The following is a 16,388-nucleotide window of genomic DNA, read 5'->3' as shown; positions in this document are numbered from 1 at the left end:
CAGAGGAGGATGGAAACTAGCTGTCCTCTGGCTACACCATGGTGCTACCCTACAGAGTGCTGTTGAGACTACTGTAGACCTTCATTGCAAAACAATGTGTTTCAATAAACTATTTGGTGGTGTGAATATATTGAGTATAGTTTTAACTTTTTGAATGTTTCACTATTGTTATGAAATTCACTGAGGATGATCCTCTCCCCTTCTTTTTCTGAGGAGCCTCCACTGGCATCCACTGTGGGGCTCTATAGCCTCCCCAGTGAGTGTACTACCTCCTCTGCTAAGACAACACTGAGCTCACTAAGCTGGGACTGAACAGGCTGCCACCAGGGGCTGAGGGTAGGCAACAACACATCTGCCACGCTGACCCTCCAAATGGGGGGCCCAAAATAGTCCCCTCGTGTACTCCCTGTTCACCCACAACTGCGTGGCCGCTCACAACTCCAACGCCATCATTAAGTTTGCAGACGACAGGACGGTGGTGGACCTGTTTATGACGACGATGAGATAGCCTATAGGGAGGAGGTCAGTAACCTTTTTGCTTTAACTCTTTTGACTCATCAAATAAGCTGCTGCTATTGTTTATTATCTATCCTGTTGCCTTCTCACTTTATACCTACCTATATGTACATATCTACCTCAATTACCTCATATCCCTGCACATCTACTCAGTACTGGTACCCCGTGTACATAGCCAGGTTATCATTACTCATTGTGTATTTATTTTTCTTTCTCTCTGCATTGTTGAGAAGGGCCCGTAAGTAAGCGTTTCACTGTTAGTCTACACCTGTTGTTTATGAAGCATGTGACAAATACAATTTTATTTTATTTTATTTAACAAGGTCTTTATGGCCTTTATGCTTGGTCAAGTCCTGCTGAGGCTGTTCCTCTTAAAGTTCCCCCTAAATTGCTAGATTGATGGTAGCAGTGGGGATAGTCACTCAGGCTGACATATATTACTGTGTCCTTGTCTGCGTTGGGCTTTGTGCGTGGGTTTCTTCTCTGCTAGAGGTTAAAGTGACCTGGCCTCCTTGTATGTTAGGGTACTACTGCGATATTCTATTATTCCTTCACCACGTATGTTCTTATATTTTCAGCTGCAAAAGTTACAGTAAATTCACATAAAAGCTTTGCTGATTGGACAATATGGAACAGCCTATTCTTGTTATTCACTCACAACACAAATTGGTTGGATAGCAGAACCCTCTGTCACATTATTTTACTCACTTTGCATATCTGGTCTGTGGTGTTTAAATTCTAACTCTACACATTGTCTTTCACTTCACTCTCCTGCAGTTGTTCTGGTAAGAGCCATGCAATTCTCTCCGGGCTGTTTGGTGTTGCTGTTCTCCCTTTTCCATAGTGCACCTAGAGCTCCGGCCACTGTGGTTGAGGACTTCAACCATGTAGAACGATGCAAGGACTCCTTATACATGGGAACCCCACCACGGGGAATCATTGATGCCAAACTGAAGAAGATTTGTCAGCGCTATGCAGACAAGCCACGCTTCGTGACCCTGTACGACCCTCAGAAACGAATCCCTGTCTACTCAGCCTACTCCTTCAAGAAGACAGAGGGAGACCGGCGCGTGGACTACCCCTGGATGTATGAACCACAGGTCAGTCAAATGCATTTTTGCTGTTGTTGTGAGTCTACTCCTTAAATGTTATGTTATACGTGTTTTCTATCTGAAAAAGTCCCTATTTTGCAGTGACAGGAGTTGAAATGTTATAGCTGTTAACTGATTTATCATAACCCTTCATTGAACAGTGTATAGCTTCTTTCCCTTTGTTACTATGTAGTCTACAATCGTGTGATTGATATGCTAATCCTTCTCCCCACTCTCTCCAGCTGGCAGAGGTTGATGGCAATGGAAACATGCTACCCTTCCCTACCGGCTACCTGCACATGAAGTTTGAGGACAGCCAAGCAGTGCTGGATGACTACTCTGACGTAGTACTGTATGAACGTGGCCACCTGAACCCAGACCAGCACCAGTCTGACCCTCATGACCGTGCCTCCACTTACACCCTGACCAACGTGGTGCCAGAGATCAGAGAGTTCAACATTGGGCCGTGGCGTGAGCACGAGGAGCGTATCCGTATCCGCCTCAACAACTACTGCCGTGGCACCGCCTTCATTGTCACAGGGGTGACCACTACAGGTCACATGATTCGCCGGAACAACCAGGACCGCGTGGCCATCCCTGAGGACGTGTGGACTGCCTACTGCTGTACTGACTACGACCGCAACGCCCCCCACGATGTCCGCATCCGCTTCCCCTCCCAGGCTGCCCTGGCCAAGAACGCCAAGGAAGGCAACACGGTCCACGAGATAACTGTCCAGGACTTGGAGAACTTCCTGAAGACCCGGATGGACGTGGACCAGAACCTGCAGCTCTTCTATGACAACTGCATCTCCCCCTCTCCTCTCCCTCTGTACCTCCACCACACCATCTAAACGCTCCCCAGCAGCTACCATACACACCTACTCTGTGTGCTCTGTGTATCTCAAATGTGTATGCTCAGTGCGCTAGTAGTTTTTATAATGATTAAATATGATGTACACTGGCAGTTTGTTAAAAGTTTTGTACTTGTAACAGAACATTCATAGCATTTGGATATGCTTTTATTATCTAAGATCTGCTTTGCAAATGACTTCTGTTGTAGTGTAGGGTAATTGTCCTTCCAAATGACTTCTGTTGTAGTGTAGGGTAATTGTCCTTCCAAATGACTTCTGTTGTAGTGTAGGGTAATTGTCCTTCCAAATGACTTCTGTTGTAGTGTAGGGTAATTGTCCTTCCAAATGACTTCTGTTGTAGTGTAGGGTAATTGTCCTTCCAAATGACTTCTGTTGTAGTGTAGGGTAATTGTCCCTCTATTTTCTGTATTTCTAGCACTCTTTTTAAATGCAATTGGCTTTGTTGCTATCTGTCCCCTTATAAAACAGCTCAGTGGCATTCAAATACAATGGTGTAGTGTGTCAACCATTCATGGAAAGGTGTTATCTGCGCATAGTTGGAAAGTGGTTGTAAAATGGACTATACCATCAAAGGCTGTAAAGAGTGTATCTTCTTTGAATAAAACAAATGAGTTCTCTGACTTCCAGGTGTCATGTTTTACTGTTTCAACCAGTGACACAGAATGCTACGGTATAAAAGCAACACTTTGGGTCACAATTATGAAAAACTGTATTATTACAGTTATGAACACATCTTTTCATACATGCTTTGGGTTTAAGGTCCCCATTCTCCAATCATAGTAGCTTTAATGATGGTTATTACTGTGTTATTATGTATAACCTGATCAGGTTAGTGATAGTTAGCGTTAGAGTACAGGAACATTATGTATCAGGTCGTATGTTCGCCCTTTACTCTATGAACTAATCCAAAACCCCTGTTTCCAAAGAGAAGGTCCTGCACACTTTTAGGACAGTTTTTTTTCCTTACCATGTGACATGGCTCTAATTTATGCCTCATAATTTACCTCTCAGATTATTCTGACTGACACGTTAAAAATCGTCCTCCAAAATGTGCCCATAGCTCAGGCTATAGCCCGACCATCCTCTCAGAACATGTTGAGCTGTGTGGTCATTAAACTAAGTGTTTGTGCGCATGGGTGAATTTGAATGAATGGTGTCTGAGCGGATGCAGGTATAGACATTTTTACGTGAACTTTCTCGTAAACTATAGCCGATCATATCTTCTATTACTTTTATTACTTGTTCTTTTTTTACTTTACTTGACTTTTATTGTTATTGATTAATGTACTGCATTGTTGAGGGAGCTAGCACATAATAATTTCGATGCACCTTTTATACCTGCTGTAAACTGTGTATTTGACTAATACAATTTGATTTAATTTGATGATGAAAAAGGCCTCTCCTTATTAGGCGCCTACAGTTCTGTGCTTTTGAGCATGTGACTCGTATAAGTTTCCCCACTGGATGTGAGAATGGTTAGAACTGGGAGCATCAGGCTTACAGGTGTGTCCAGCCAATCATGTAACATTGCTTTGCATGGGAAAGAGCCATTAATAAGTTTAGTGAAAGTAACGCTAACACTGACAGACTGCTAAATGCCGATGAGACTGACAGACTACAGAATCAGTAACAGAGGAGTGTGAAGGTATCAGAGCAGTATTAAATACAGGGATATTTCTTTAGAGCATGAGGTCTACTTGGCAGCAGTCTTGGTATGCTGTTCTGAGTATGTTCCTGTGGGTGCCCTGGGCCTGGTGTGGCGTGGTGGAGGACTTTGACCATGTGGAGCACTGTAAGGACTATATTTACATGGGCATACCACCACGGGGCTACCTGGCGGGCAGCAACCTGAAGAAGATCTGCCAGATCCTGGAGGACAACCCCCGATTCGTCACCCTCTATGACCCCCGCAGGCACATGCCCCTCTACTCTGCATACACCTTCAAACGGTCTGACGGGGAGAAGAGCATGGACCAGCCCTGGATGTACGAACCACAGGTGAGTTGAGGTCTGAGGACAGAGGGAAGGTAAGGGAAGTTAATCATTGTAACAACTGCGTTTTTTTCCCAGTGTGAGAATTCCCATGTCTGTAACTACAATTACCGTCTCATATGAAGGAGACTATTATGGTACCTTAGATATGGACTTGAATGATATTCAAAAACTAAAGCTCACTGTCTTGATCAGAGAATGAGTGAGCCTTTGTTTTTCACACACACCCTCTATCTTCCTTTAGTAATAGCATGAATTATCGCAATAAATATAGAGCTCTTTAATTTCACCTAATCACAAAAGTAGGTTAGAATTGAAAGATAATCTCTCTCTCTCTTTCTAGCTGGCCTCCAGTAAATCCAGCAGTAATATGGAGGTCTACCCACAGTCGGCTCAGATGCACATGCGTCTCATGGACAGTCAGGCGGTGTTGGAGGACTTTACAGACGTGCCCCAGTATGTGCGTGGCCAACTGAACCCAGACCAGCACCAGTTGGAGCCCCTCGACAAGGCAGCCACCTACACCCTGTCTAACGTGGTGCCTCAGATCAGAGAGTTCAACACTGGCCCCTGGGCCCAGCATGAGGACCGTATCAGACGACGCCTCAACAACTACTGCCGCGGCACTGCCTATGTCATCACGGGAGTTACCTCGGCCGGGAACATGATTCGGCGAGACAACCAGGACCGTGTGGGCATCCCAGAGTACATGTGGACGGCCTACTGCTGTCCAGACTACGACCACAATGCCCCCTACCTAGAGCGCTACCACTTTCCTGTGTTTGGGGCCTATGGTCTGAATAATAGGGTCAACAATGCTGTGGTGGAGGTGCCTATCAAGACACTAGAGACGTTTCTGAAGGGACGGTTGGACGTGGACAAGAACTACCAGATCTTCTACAATGACTGTGTGCCTGATGACATGTAGCCATACTAGAAAAGTTTTGTCTATAGCTGTAATGGTGAGGGACATAAAAGCAAGGTTTTAGTATTGTGGGATCAAATGGTACATGGTGTGGATGTATTTATTCATACGTACACCAGAGGGAGCTTCTGTCAAACTTCTACGTTTACATTGTAGTTACTGGCCCAATGCTCATAACCACTAGGCTACCTGCCATCCATTACTTCTGTGGGGTTTATTATTATTTTTTTTTGGGGGGGGGGGCAATATTTTTTTGAAGCAATATTTTACTGTCAATAAATGCAAGTAGACTGACACAACTATGTAACTTCATTCACTTTAGGACCCGAACCACGAATGTAGGTCAGTGGACAGGAAGGGGTTTTAAATGCATCCCATTGGCAGCATTGACCGGACAAAAGGATTTTAGATGCTTCTCATTTTTTTAGTTTGCTAAGTGGTTCGTATTTGGTTCCTCTGTCCTTATTGGCACATGCAATCTTTTTGCGTCTAAAAAAATCCCTAAAGCTATATGAATAGGTCTGTATTTTTTACAACTGCAGGTCAACCCCAAACAATAAATGGACATATGCTACACCTATAGACAATTTTCACTCCTAGATTAGGGGAGTGTGGTATATTGAGCAATTATTTTTACATTCAGCATCACTACATCAAGGGAAATATAGTATTATTTCTAACAAATATATCTACATATTTTTCAGGATGAGTATCCCTGGAAATAATCAGAATTCATGTAAACATAACAGTTTTGAAAACATACCGTGCCCAAAAAAAGCATAGGGACAGGGTAAATTGAGCCACCTTGGGGTAAGTTGGTGATGGTGTCCTGTGACAGTGGGCGATGGTAGGTCAAAGTTTAATTCATGGAATGGGGGTGTGGTATATTGTATATCTTAAATGTATGCGTCAAACCCTGGCAGGGAGGGGCTGTGACTAAAATGGCTCAATTACCAGACTATGCCAGTTTCTGATTAATACAGGGAACACTTCAACCAGTGAAATGCTGCGTTCAAAACAACTGAGAACTCGTAACTTGTAACTGGGAAATCCTTCCGACTTCAGTGTGTTCAAGACAACTGGGAACTCGAAGAAGAAAAAAAAACAAGCTCCGACTGGGAAAATGTGTTTTTAACGGACATCCAACTCAAAATTCCAAGTCGGGAACTCGGGCCTCTTTCTAGAGCTCTGACTTTCCGACCTGAAGATCACTGACATCCTGATTCGACCTTGTTTTTTTTCAGGGTTCCCAGTTGTCTTGAAAGCACCATAAGACACATAGGTTTGGGATGACAGGCCACCTTTTGGATTGGATCATGAGCAATACAATGGACCAGGCAAAACTATATCAACAATACCATTTTATTACAACGATCTGTCAGTTACAACATTCCAAACCAACTCGCCATATTCTGTTTCAACTTTGCCAGTATAAATAACCACAGTCAATGACACATAGCCTGATGATGATACACACCCCTCTTGGAGCAAGAACTACAAAATAAAAACGACAGCCGACAACCCTGAACGCAGGGCGAACTATTTTTAGGACGGATGCCACTACGTGCTAGCTCCAACCAGAGCTCTGTAGTTCAGACCTTTGTAGTTTGGACGACAACTTGTATCTTGCACTCCGGCGTCACGGACACGGACGTACTTGACGCAAACACAGGTGCATCAAAGGTTAAAAAGGAGGCAGAGGGCGTGAACTGCAATGAAAGAGAGAGAGTAGTTTAGGGATCCTCCAATCACAGGAGGATCAAACAAACAAAAAATATTATATTAAGCACCGCAAATCTCAGAGTCACAGGACACACATGCAATCAGCAGTTATTAAGGTCAGTCATTGGTGAAAGCAAACATAGATCTGTGAAAATTCAGTTAAATAGGAACGCTAAAGTCCACCCTATGTCACATGTCTACATTCAGATATAGATATCTCTGTTCAATATCCCTTACCCTTTCAAAGGTAAAAGGTATCAAAGGTAAAAGTACAAATTATTTCAAATTCCTTACATTCAGCAAACCAAGATGGCACGGTGTTCCTATTTTTTTGTTGCCTTGGGCACACTCCAACATTTAGACATCATTTCAAATTAAGCATTTGCGTTTAGTGAGTCCACCAGATCAGAGGCAGTGGGGATGATCAGGGATGTTCTCTTGTTAAGAGTGTGAATTTGACCTTTTTCCTGACCTAAATGTAACTAGTACTTTGGGTGTCAGGGAAAATGTATGGAGGAAAAAGTATAAAAGTAAAAAATATCTATCGTAAAGTAAAAGTACACATTCCTCACAAAAACACATACGTACTTTACACCATTGATGGTGTCCTAGGAACAAGGTGTGGCCCAACTAACCCTTTGGCTCAATTTACCTGTATATTTATAGACTCTATAGGCCTATCTGTGATAAATGATTTTCCACACAAATAAAACAACAGAGAAAATATATTTATGCACAATAATCAATTAGGCATTTGAATCAATGTTCATTCAAAGCATATGGCAACCATTGCAAAGTAAAATATGGCATTTCCTCATTCTTAAATCAAAAGACGAGAAACCACCACAAAAACGTTTATGACGTCATCAGATGGGCGAATCACTGTGGGAATCCGGATGGGTTACTGGGTACATCAATGCCATCCATTATCCTAATTTAGAACAGACCGCTGAAGAATGACAGCCTGTACTTGTATGTTCAGCATACAGTGTGGTAAGATAAATCAATAAGTACATGGCAGCTTGCCAAAACACGACACGGTTAACCTAGAATGAAAATAGCCGCGCCCGGAGAGACCATCGAGCTTTCATCTCTGGTGCGCACGGGGCATTCCATTGCGCTCTGAACAAGGGGCAAGGACACAAGTGGAGAAAGCCTACTTCAAGCTAATTTCATATTGTGTATGCCTAAATACTAGACAATTCGGCGTAGAAAGTGATTTTTTACGGAGTATATTGCACATGTACTTTGTTTAGCAGCGCCTTCTAAACATGTTGCACCATTTTGCGAATGACTTCCATTTCAGGTAAATTATATATTGCACACCATTATTTGATAACAATACTGTTTTTGTAATATACGATAATACTGAAGCAAACATGTTAAGGAGATTAGGTATATAAATTAACTTTTGTGCGCAAAGTTCCAAACGCATGTTTGAAAGTTTCCAGATGATATTTTCAGATGGACGTGCCTACGGTGCCTTCAATGGTATCGTTATGGCATGATTATTGGCATCCACCACCAGGTTTTCAGAATTTAAACGTCAAGGAGTTGCTGTATCTAGTCAATGGGTGAGGAATATAACTATGCCCGCAACGATCTCTCTGGTGCGTAAAGTAAGCAGTTTATTGGGTGTTTACACAGATTTGCAGACGTTATTGCAGGTGTAAAGAAATGCTTGTGTTTTCTAGCTCCAACAGTGCAGTAATATCTATAATTACATAATAATGCACATATATATATATATATATATATATATATATATATATATATATATATATATATATATATATATATATATAACAGAAAGAGCAAGATCAGAGTCCTGAATACAATTATATATAATGGTGTGTATATGGTGTGTATATGGTGTGTATAGACAGTATATGAATAGAAAAGGTGTGTACAGCAGTCACTCCAATATTTGCAGGACAATCTACCTTTCCAATGAAACTTTGCATTAGAAAGCAAAAAGGAAACCACTTGGCCTCAATTTCTTCACTAGATTAACCAACAAGGGTTCAAGGCATACATTTACATATACTAGGCCTATATACAGTTGAAGTCGGAGGTTTACATACACCTTAACCAAATACATTTAAACTCATTTTTTCACAATTCCTGACATTTAATCCTAGTAAAAATTCCCTGTGTTCGGTCCATTAGGATCACCACTTTATTTTAAGAATGTGAAATGTCAGGTATAATAGTAGAGAGAATTATTTATTTCAGCTTTTATTTCCTTCATCACATTCCCAGTGGGTCAGAAGTTTACATACACTCAATTAGTATTTGGTAGCATTGCCTTTAAATTGTTTAACTTGGGTCAAACATTCCGAGTAGCCTTCCACAAGCTTCCCAAAATAAATTGGGTGAATTTTGGCCCATTCCTCCTGACAGAGCTGGTGTAACTGAGTCAGGTTTGTTGACATTGCTCACACATGCTTTTTCAGTTCTGCCCACAAATGTTCTATAGTATTGAGGTCAGGCTTTGTGATGGCCACTCCAATACCTTGACTTTGTTGTCCTTAAGCCATTTTTAACTTCCTGACTGATGTCTTAAGATGTCGCTTCAATATATCCACATCATTTTCCATCCTCATGATTCCATTTATTTTGTGAAGTGCACCAGTCCCTCCTGCAGCAAAGCACCCCCACAACATGATGCTTCCACCCCTGTGCTTCACAATTTGGATAGTGTTCTTCGGCTTGCAAGCCTCACCCTTTTTCCTCCAAACATAATGATAGTCATTATAGCCAAACAGTTCTATTTTTGTTTCATCAGACCAGAGGACATTTCTCCAAAAAGTACGATCTTTGTTCCCATGTGCAGTTGGAAACCGTAGTCTGGATTTTTTACGATGGTTTTGGAGTAGTGGCTTCTTCCTTGCTGAGCGGCCTTTCAGGTTATGGCTATATAGGACTCATTTTACTGTGGATATATATACTTTTGTACCTGTTTTCTCCAGCATCTTCACAAGGTCCTTTGCTGTTGTTCTGGGATTGATTTGCACTTTTCGCACCAAAGTATGTTCATCTCTAGGAGACAGAACGTATCTCCTTCCTGAGCGGTATGACGGCTGTATAGTCAAATGGTGTTTATACTTGCATACTATTGTTTGTACAGATGAACGTGGTACCTTTAGGCATCTGGATAAAATTTTTTTGAGGTCTTTTGATTTTCCCATGATGTCAAGCAAAGAGGCACTGAGTTTGACAGTAGGCCTTGAAATACATCCACAGGTACACATCCAATTGACTCAAATGATGTCAATTAGCCTATCAGAAGCTTCTAAATCCATTACATAATTTTCAGGAATTTTCCAAGCTGTTTAAAGGCACAGTCAACTTAGTGTATGTAACTTCTGACCCACTGGAATTGTGATACAGTGAATTATACTTGAATTATACTTCATCTGTAAACAATAGTTGGAAAAATTACTTGTGTCATGCACAAAGTAGATGTCTTAGCCGACTTGCCAAAACTATATTTTGTTAAACAAGAAATTTGTGGAGTGGTTGAAAAACATGGTTTAATAACTCCAACCTAAGTGTATTTAAACTTCCGACTTCTTCAACTGTACCTCTACAGAAATCCATGACATACAGTAAGGTATCATTATGTTCTGAAACAATGCATTACAGTAAGAGTGACAAGCACAATAACCTCATGATTATTTATCTGGCATTGTGTTTATGTGTTCTTCTCAGGGTTAGAATGATGTGCATGGCCACAAACCTGTCTGCAGTTATTGGTCAATAAATATGGGAAACCTGGGAGTTAGTTGTCATGGGGGGGTTGATGTCTCTTCTGTGTAAATCCTCTGCAGAAGTAAATCAGAATTCGATTTTATAACCCACCTCATAGAGAAGCCAACGTATTGGCTCAAATGGGTTTTCCCAGTCCAACAGTCAAAACAGTCAGTTAATATTGTACATCCTTCACAGTGTACCTGCTCTAGTGACCTTCTATTCTCTGGAACTGGTTGACATAACTTCCTGTTATGTGATTGTCAGATTTGCTGCCAGTCTGGAACTGCTCTCAGACACCATTTCTAGCATTAGCCTGATGATGTGTGTGTGTGTGTCCCAGGGCCGGTGGTGGTACTGCTGACGGTACTCCAGTGGGCAGGACGAGGCCTCCCTTCTCCTGTCAGGCCCATCTGTGACCCCCGCGTCCTGGATCGTTTCATCATGGAGGCCCGCGACACAGAGACCGCTCTGGTGAGCTGAGGTCTAACCATCATAGACCTGAGCTACTTTTAAATGTTTGAAAAATGTCACATTAGAAGATGGATGATGATACTACCAGAGTGTATTATGTGCATAGACAATTCAGCTTTGTTAGTGTGTTTGATCTGTCGGTGTGTCTCATCTTACCCTAACTGTGTCAATATGTCTTTCCTTCCTTCCCTCTTGCAGCGAGGTTGCAAGGCAGGGTGTGGAGTGACAGGCACATTTGTGGTTCCTCTGACAAATGTTGACTTTGTAGTCTGGGAGACAAAGGATGTGAGTACCTGTCTATCAGTTCAATACCTGAGTTGTTCCACTAAATGAGTGCTTTTTGATGAGTGCCCTTTGATATTTTAAGTAGAAATTGTGCACCAATATTGGTAAGATGTCTATATGACTATCGCCCAGTAGCACTCACATCTGTAGCCATGAAATGCTTTGAAAGGCTGATCATGGCTCACATCAACACCATCATCCCAGACACCCTGGACCCACTCCAATTCACATACTGCCTCAACAGATCCACAGATGACGCAAACTCTATTGCATTCCACACTGCCCTTTCCCACATGGACAAAAGGAACACCTACATGAGAATCAAAAAGAAAGGAGGACCAAGGAACTCTTCATATAATTAATTAAAATGCCTTTAGTTGTATGGCATGTTCAATGGAGTACTCCCTGGTGAAGGCTATGCAGCCAAACGTTTTTAAAATGTGTTTCCATTGAGAATGCCATACAAATAAAGCCATTTGAATTAATTATATGAAGAGTGCCTTGGTCCTCCTTTCTTTTTGATGACCAATTTACCCCTTTTACCAAAGAGCATCTTCTGTCTCCCAAAACCTACTATTGTGTAACTTAGCAGCGCCTCCCTTCCCTTCCTCTTCTTTTTTCCCCCTTTTTTTTTACCTATGTGAGAATGCTATTCATTGACTACAGCTCAGCGTTCAACATCATAGTGCCCTCCATGCTCATCACTAAGCTAAGGACCCTGGGACAGAACACCTCCCTCTGCAACTGGATCATGGACTTCCTGATGGGACGCCCCCAGGTGGTGAGGGTAAGCAACAACAGAGACGCCACGCTGACCCTCAACACTGGAACCCCTCAAGGGTGTGTGCTTAGTCCCCTCCTGTACTCCCTGTTCACCTGCATGGCCGCGGATGACTCCAACACCATCATTAAGTTTGCAGATGACATAACGGTGGTAGGTCTGATCACCGACGATGATGAGACAGCCTATAGGGTGTAGGTTAGAGACCTGGAAGAGTGGCAGGACAAGAACCTCTCCCTCAACCTCAGCAAGACAAAGGAGCTGATCATGGACTACAGGAAATGAAGGGCCAAGCTCACCCCCATTCACATTGACAGGGCTGTAGCGGAGTGGGTCGAGAGCTTCAAGTTCCTCTGTGTCCACATCACATCTGTCATGGTCCAAAAACACCAACACAGTGGTGAAGAGGGCACGACAACACCTCTTCCCCCTCAGGAAGCTGAAAAGATTTGACATGGATAGATCCTCAAAAAGATCCTCAAAAAGTTCCACAGCTGCACCATTAAGAGCATCTTGACTGGCTGCATCACCGCTTGGTATGGCAACTGCTTGGCAACCGACCGCAAGGCGCTACAGAGGGTGGTGCAGACGGCTCAGTACATCACTGGTGCAGAGCTCCCTACCATCCAGGACCTCTATACCAGGCGGTGTAAAAATTGTCAAAAACTCCAGCCACCCAAGTTATAGACTATTCTCTCTGCTACCGCACAGCAAGTGGGACTGGTGCACCAAGTCTTGAACCAACAGGACTCTGAACAGCTTCTACCCCCAAGCCATAAGACTGCAAAAGAGTTAGTGAAATAGTCAACCAAATAGCTATGTAGACTATCTGCATTGACCCTTTTTACACTAACTTTTTTGACTCATCACATACGCCACTGCTACTGTTTACTATCTGTCACTTTATTTCTAGTTATATGCACAGTACATATCTAACTCAATTATCTCATACCCCTGCACATTGTATCGATACTGGTACCCTTTGCATATTGCCAAGTTATCATTATTAATTGAGCAACATATATGATTTTATTATTACGTTTATTATTATTATGTTTTACTTTTCTATTTTCTTTCTCTGGGAAGGGCCCGTAAAGTAAGCATTTCACTGTTAGGCCACACCTATTGTTTACAAAGTTAACATTTGATTTGATTTGAACTTACATGGAGTCCATTGAGTCCACTGAGCTCTAACTGCCAATACATGTATTTCTGTACAGTGTACCCATTAATACAGGATTCACCCTAATGTGCATGCATCTTTAGCTATATAATGACAATGTATTATGACATTCTGTGAGATTTGTTTTAGCGTACGCATGTATATAATGCGTGTATGTGTGTATTCCCAGACTGAGGAGCAGGCTTTGGAGGTCCAGTCGGGGATGTCTCTGTTCGGCCAGGCCCTGGGTGCTGTGAGGGAGTCAGTGAGCCGTGTTGCCGTGCAGATCCTCATCGACAACAACAAGAGCAACATCCACAGCCTGGGCCAGGTGCTGCGCAGCCTCCACATCCAGGTGACTCACTGAGGAGTGTGAGTGTCTCGTCTACAGCATGGCCAGTGGATGGGACTGTGGTGTGAACCTTTTTGTTATGTAGGGCCAGGAGAGTTCCTGGTCTGATCACATGGTAAAGAAAACCTCCTTGCCCAATAGGCCCAGAGTTATTCCTGATCACATGACCTAACCAGGAAAAACTCCTATCCCACTTATCAGATATGTTTTGTGTCTCTGTTTCTACCATATATCACGTTTTAAGGTATGACCCCATGCAGACAGTACTTGAAAAAACAAAAGTTTATTCCTTAAACAGGGACAGGCAAACGACAGGTCAAGGAAGGCAGTGGTCAATAATCCAGAAAGGGTGTAAGGTACAAAACAGCAAGCAGGCGCAGGGCTAGGTCAGGCAGAGGTCGGTAATCCAGAGTAGTGGGGCAAAGGTACAGGATGACAGGCAGGCTCAGGGTCAAGGCTGGCAGAACGGTCAGAACCGGGAAACTAGAAAACAGGAGCAAGGAAACAGGTGGGAGCAGGGAAACAAAATGCTGGTAGGGATTCTACGAACAAAGTGAACTGGCAACAGACAAACAGAGAACACAAGTATAAATACACAGGGGATAATGGTAAAGATGGGCGACACCTGGAGGGGGGTGGAGACAAGCACAAAGATGTGAAACAGTGAGATTGCAGAGCGCCAAATTCAAATACAGAAATACTCATTATAAAAATTCAGAAAACAAAACATATTTTACATCGGTATAAAGATGAACTTCTTGTGAATCCAACCACGGTGTCAGATTTAAAAAATGCTTTACGGCAAAAGCATACCTTACGGTTATTTGAGAACATAGCCCACAAATTATTACAAACAGTAACCAGCCAAGCAGAAGTGTTACAAAACTCAGAACTAGAGATAAAATTGATCTCTTAACTTTGATTATCTTCATATGGATGCACTCAGAATACATTCATTTACTCAATAAATGTTCCTTTTGTTCGATAAAGTCTCTTTATATTCAAAAATTTCAGTTTTGTTGCATTTAATTTGGGCATGCCAAAATTCTGAATGCTGCCCCCTACCCTAGAGAAGCTAATTAAGGTGCCATCAGCCGCCTGTGATGGGTACAGTCAGCCAGACATTCCCTTGTCCTCTCTGCCCTCTCCCCTCAGTGTACCACTGCCTACCTGCCACGCTTTGTTTGCTTTTCTGTCAGAGGCGCCACTCTTCTCAGAAACGTGTGCCTTTTAAGGGTACTGCAGTTCAGTGACTGAGATGGCATTGAGCAGGCCGGGTATGGCAGTGGAAGTTAGTAGAAAGGTGACAGAATGGGGGTTCTATTTGGCTGCATACGGTTTGGTATGGAGTAGCAGGCCAAGAAGAACCTGGAATAGACCCTCTTCCACAGAACAGATGACTGGTGCTTTTTCCCCCGGGGTTGTGTACTAAACCTTGTTCTTCCTCCCATCCATTGAACAGGACCTGCCCCTTCCTCCAGCACCAGCAGTAGGTGACTTAGTGACGAGGAAGGTGTCGTCCTTATCTGAGCTGCTCCATGTCCACACCAACTTCCTACGAGGGAAGGTTCGCCTGCTGCTCACCAACGCACCTGCCTGTCAACAGAACAGCACTTGATTGGAGCTTTCCTCTGTGATTGGACCGTTTTTTAGAGAGAGGATGAGGTGATTGGACTTTTGCTGATGTCTCTGAATGGCTTACCAGTATGGAATGTGTAGACAAGGTGATTGCTGACCGGACAGAAACTGGTGGATAAGTAAGTTCCCTGTGGGTGGTGTTGGCGAGAACATGAATGAGTGAGAGAGAAAAAAACGGAAGTTCTTCAGCTCATTGACCTCACCGGTTCCTCGTACTACCTAGCAGTACTGCCAAAGAGCTCTGATGCATGCAGTGGAATAAGCTACAGATGGAACACATCATAGAAGATCATATATAAAGTCCTAAATCCAAGAATTGTATATTATGTTCTATTTATACAGTTTGCATTAAACTTGTCTTAAACGTGTTTTTATATAAATCTCTATTTTCATATATGAGTGTGTCCCTTTTAGTCTTTGAACCATAGGTTTCTCATTGATGCTAAGGTTTAACATACCGAAGTCAGTGTTTGTGTTAATGTAATATCCTTGCTCAGTGCCGTTATAATTCAGACCACAGGTACACTTTGCTGCAAGTCAATGTATTGATCACTTCTCACTGTGTGCTCTCTGCACTCTGTCTGTCTGTACCCCTCCCTCCCTCCACGCCCCCTCTCTCTACCTTCCTCTGGCTCACCCTGTCTTTGGGGTCAGAGCAGACATTGTATTTCACCACCAGGCAGCACATACAGCTCTTCCGGCCTGGCAGGCGGAGAATTGAAGATGAGAATGAGTTCAGTTCCTGGAGACAGTTCTGCACTCTGTTGCCCTCTGCTGGATAGACCGTGACATCATTGCCCTACTTAGACCCCGCAGACACAAAGA

General features: G+C 42.9%; 3 protein-coding genes across 3 annotated transcripts; all 3 read left to right on the top strand.

Annotated features, from left to right (window-relative positions):
* The first annotated feature begins 1,298 nt into the window (after window positions 1-1,298).
* Window positions 1,299-3,099, top strand: LOC124007564 (endonuclease domain-containing 1 protein). Its single transcript, XM_046318229.1, has 2 exons — window positions 1,299-1,616; window positions 1,850-3,099. The coding sequence occupies exons 1-2, from the start codon at window positions 1,311-1,313 to the stop codon at window positions 2,456-2,458; spliced, it is 915 nt and encodes a 304-aa protein (XP_046174185.1). The 5' UTR covers window positions 1,299-1,310; the 3' UTR covers window positions 2,459-3,099.
* Window positions 3,100-4,145: 1,046 nt separating this feature from the next.
* LOC124006748 (endonuclease domain-containing 1 protein-like) lies at window positions 4,146-5,584 on the top strand. Its single transcript, XM_046316874.1, has 2 exons — window positions 4,146-4,477; window positions 4,815-5,584. The coding sequence occupies exons 1-2, from the start codon at window positions 4,166-4,168 to the stop codon at window positions 5,397-5,399; spliced, it is 897 nt and encodes a 298-aa protein (XP_046172830.1). The 5' UTR covers window positions 4,146-4,165; the 3' UTR covers window positions 5,400-5,584.
* A 2,636-nt stretch (window positions 5,585-8,220) lies between these two features.
* LOC124007316 (erythropoietin-like) lies at window positions 8,221-15,931 on the top strand. The gene is made up of 5 exons (XM_046317799.1): window positions 8,221-8,424; window positions 11,215-11,345; window positions 11,544-11,630; window positions 13,764-13,928; window positions 15,388-15,931. The coding sequence occupies exons 1-5, from the start codon at window positions 8,409-8,411 to the stop codon at window positions 15,541-15,543; spliced, it is 555 nt and encodes a 184-aa protein (XP_046173755.1). The 5' UTR covers window positions 8,221-8,408; the 3' UTR covers window positions 15,544-15,931.
* Window positions 15,932-16,388: the final 457 nt, after the last annotated feature.

Source organism: Oncorhynchus gorbuscha, linkage group LG20, assembly GCF_021184085.1.
Source record: "Oncorhynchus gorbuscha isolate QuinsamMale2020 ecotype Even-year linkage group LG20, OgorEven_v1.0, whole genome shotgun sequence".
NCBI classification, from domain to species: domain Eukaryota; kingdom Metazoa; phylum Chordata; class Actinopteri; order Salmoniformes; family Salmonidae; genus Oncorhynchus; species Oncorhynchus gorbuscha.
Note: the sequence above shows the minus strand (reverse complement) of the source record. Positions and strands in the feature narration are given on the sequence as shown.

Excerpts from the sequence above, each read along its gene's own strand:
- LOC124006748 (XM_046316874.1), top strand. The coding sequence starts at position 4,166 with ATGAGGTCTACTTGGCAGCAGTCTTGGTATGCTGTTCTGAGTATGTTC. Across the intron at positions 4,478-4,814 it reads CCTGGATGTACGAACCACAG|CTGGCCTCCAGTAAATCCAG; the intron begins GTGAGTTGAGGT and ends CTCTCTTTCTAG.
- LOC124007564 (XM_046318229.1), top strand. The coding sequence starts at position 1,311 with ATGCAATTCTCTCCGGGCTGTTTGGTGTTGCTGTTCTCCCTTTTCCAT. Across the intron at positions 1,617-1,849 it reads CCTGGATGTATGAACCACAG|CTGGCAGAGGTTGATGGCAA; the intron begins GTCAGTCAAATG and ends CACTCTCTCCAG.
- LOC124007316 (XM_046317799.1), top strand. Across the intron at positions 11,346-11,543 it reads GCGACACAGAGACCGCTCTG|CGAGGTTGCAAGGCAGGGTG; the intron begins GTGAGCTGAGGT and ends TCCCTCTTGCAG. Across the intron at positions 13,929-15,387 it reads TGCGCAGCCTCCACATCCAG|GACCTGCCCCTTCCTCCAGC; the intron begins GTGACTCACTGA and ends TCCATTGAACAG.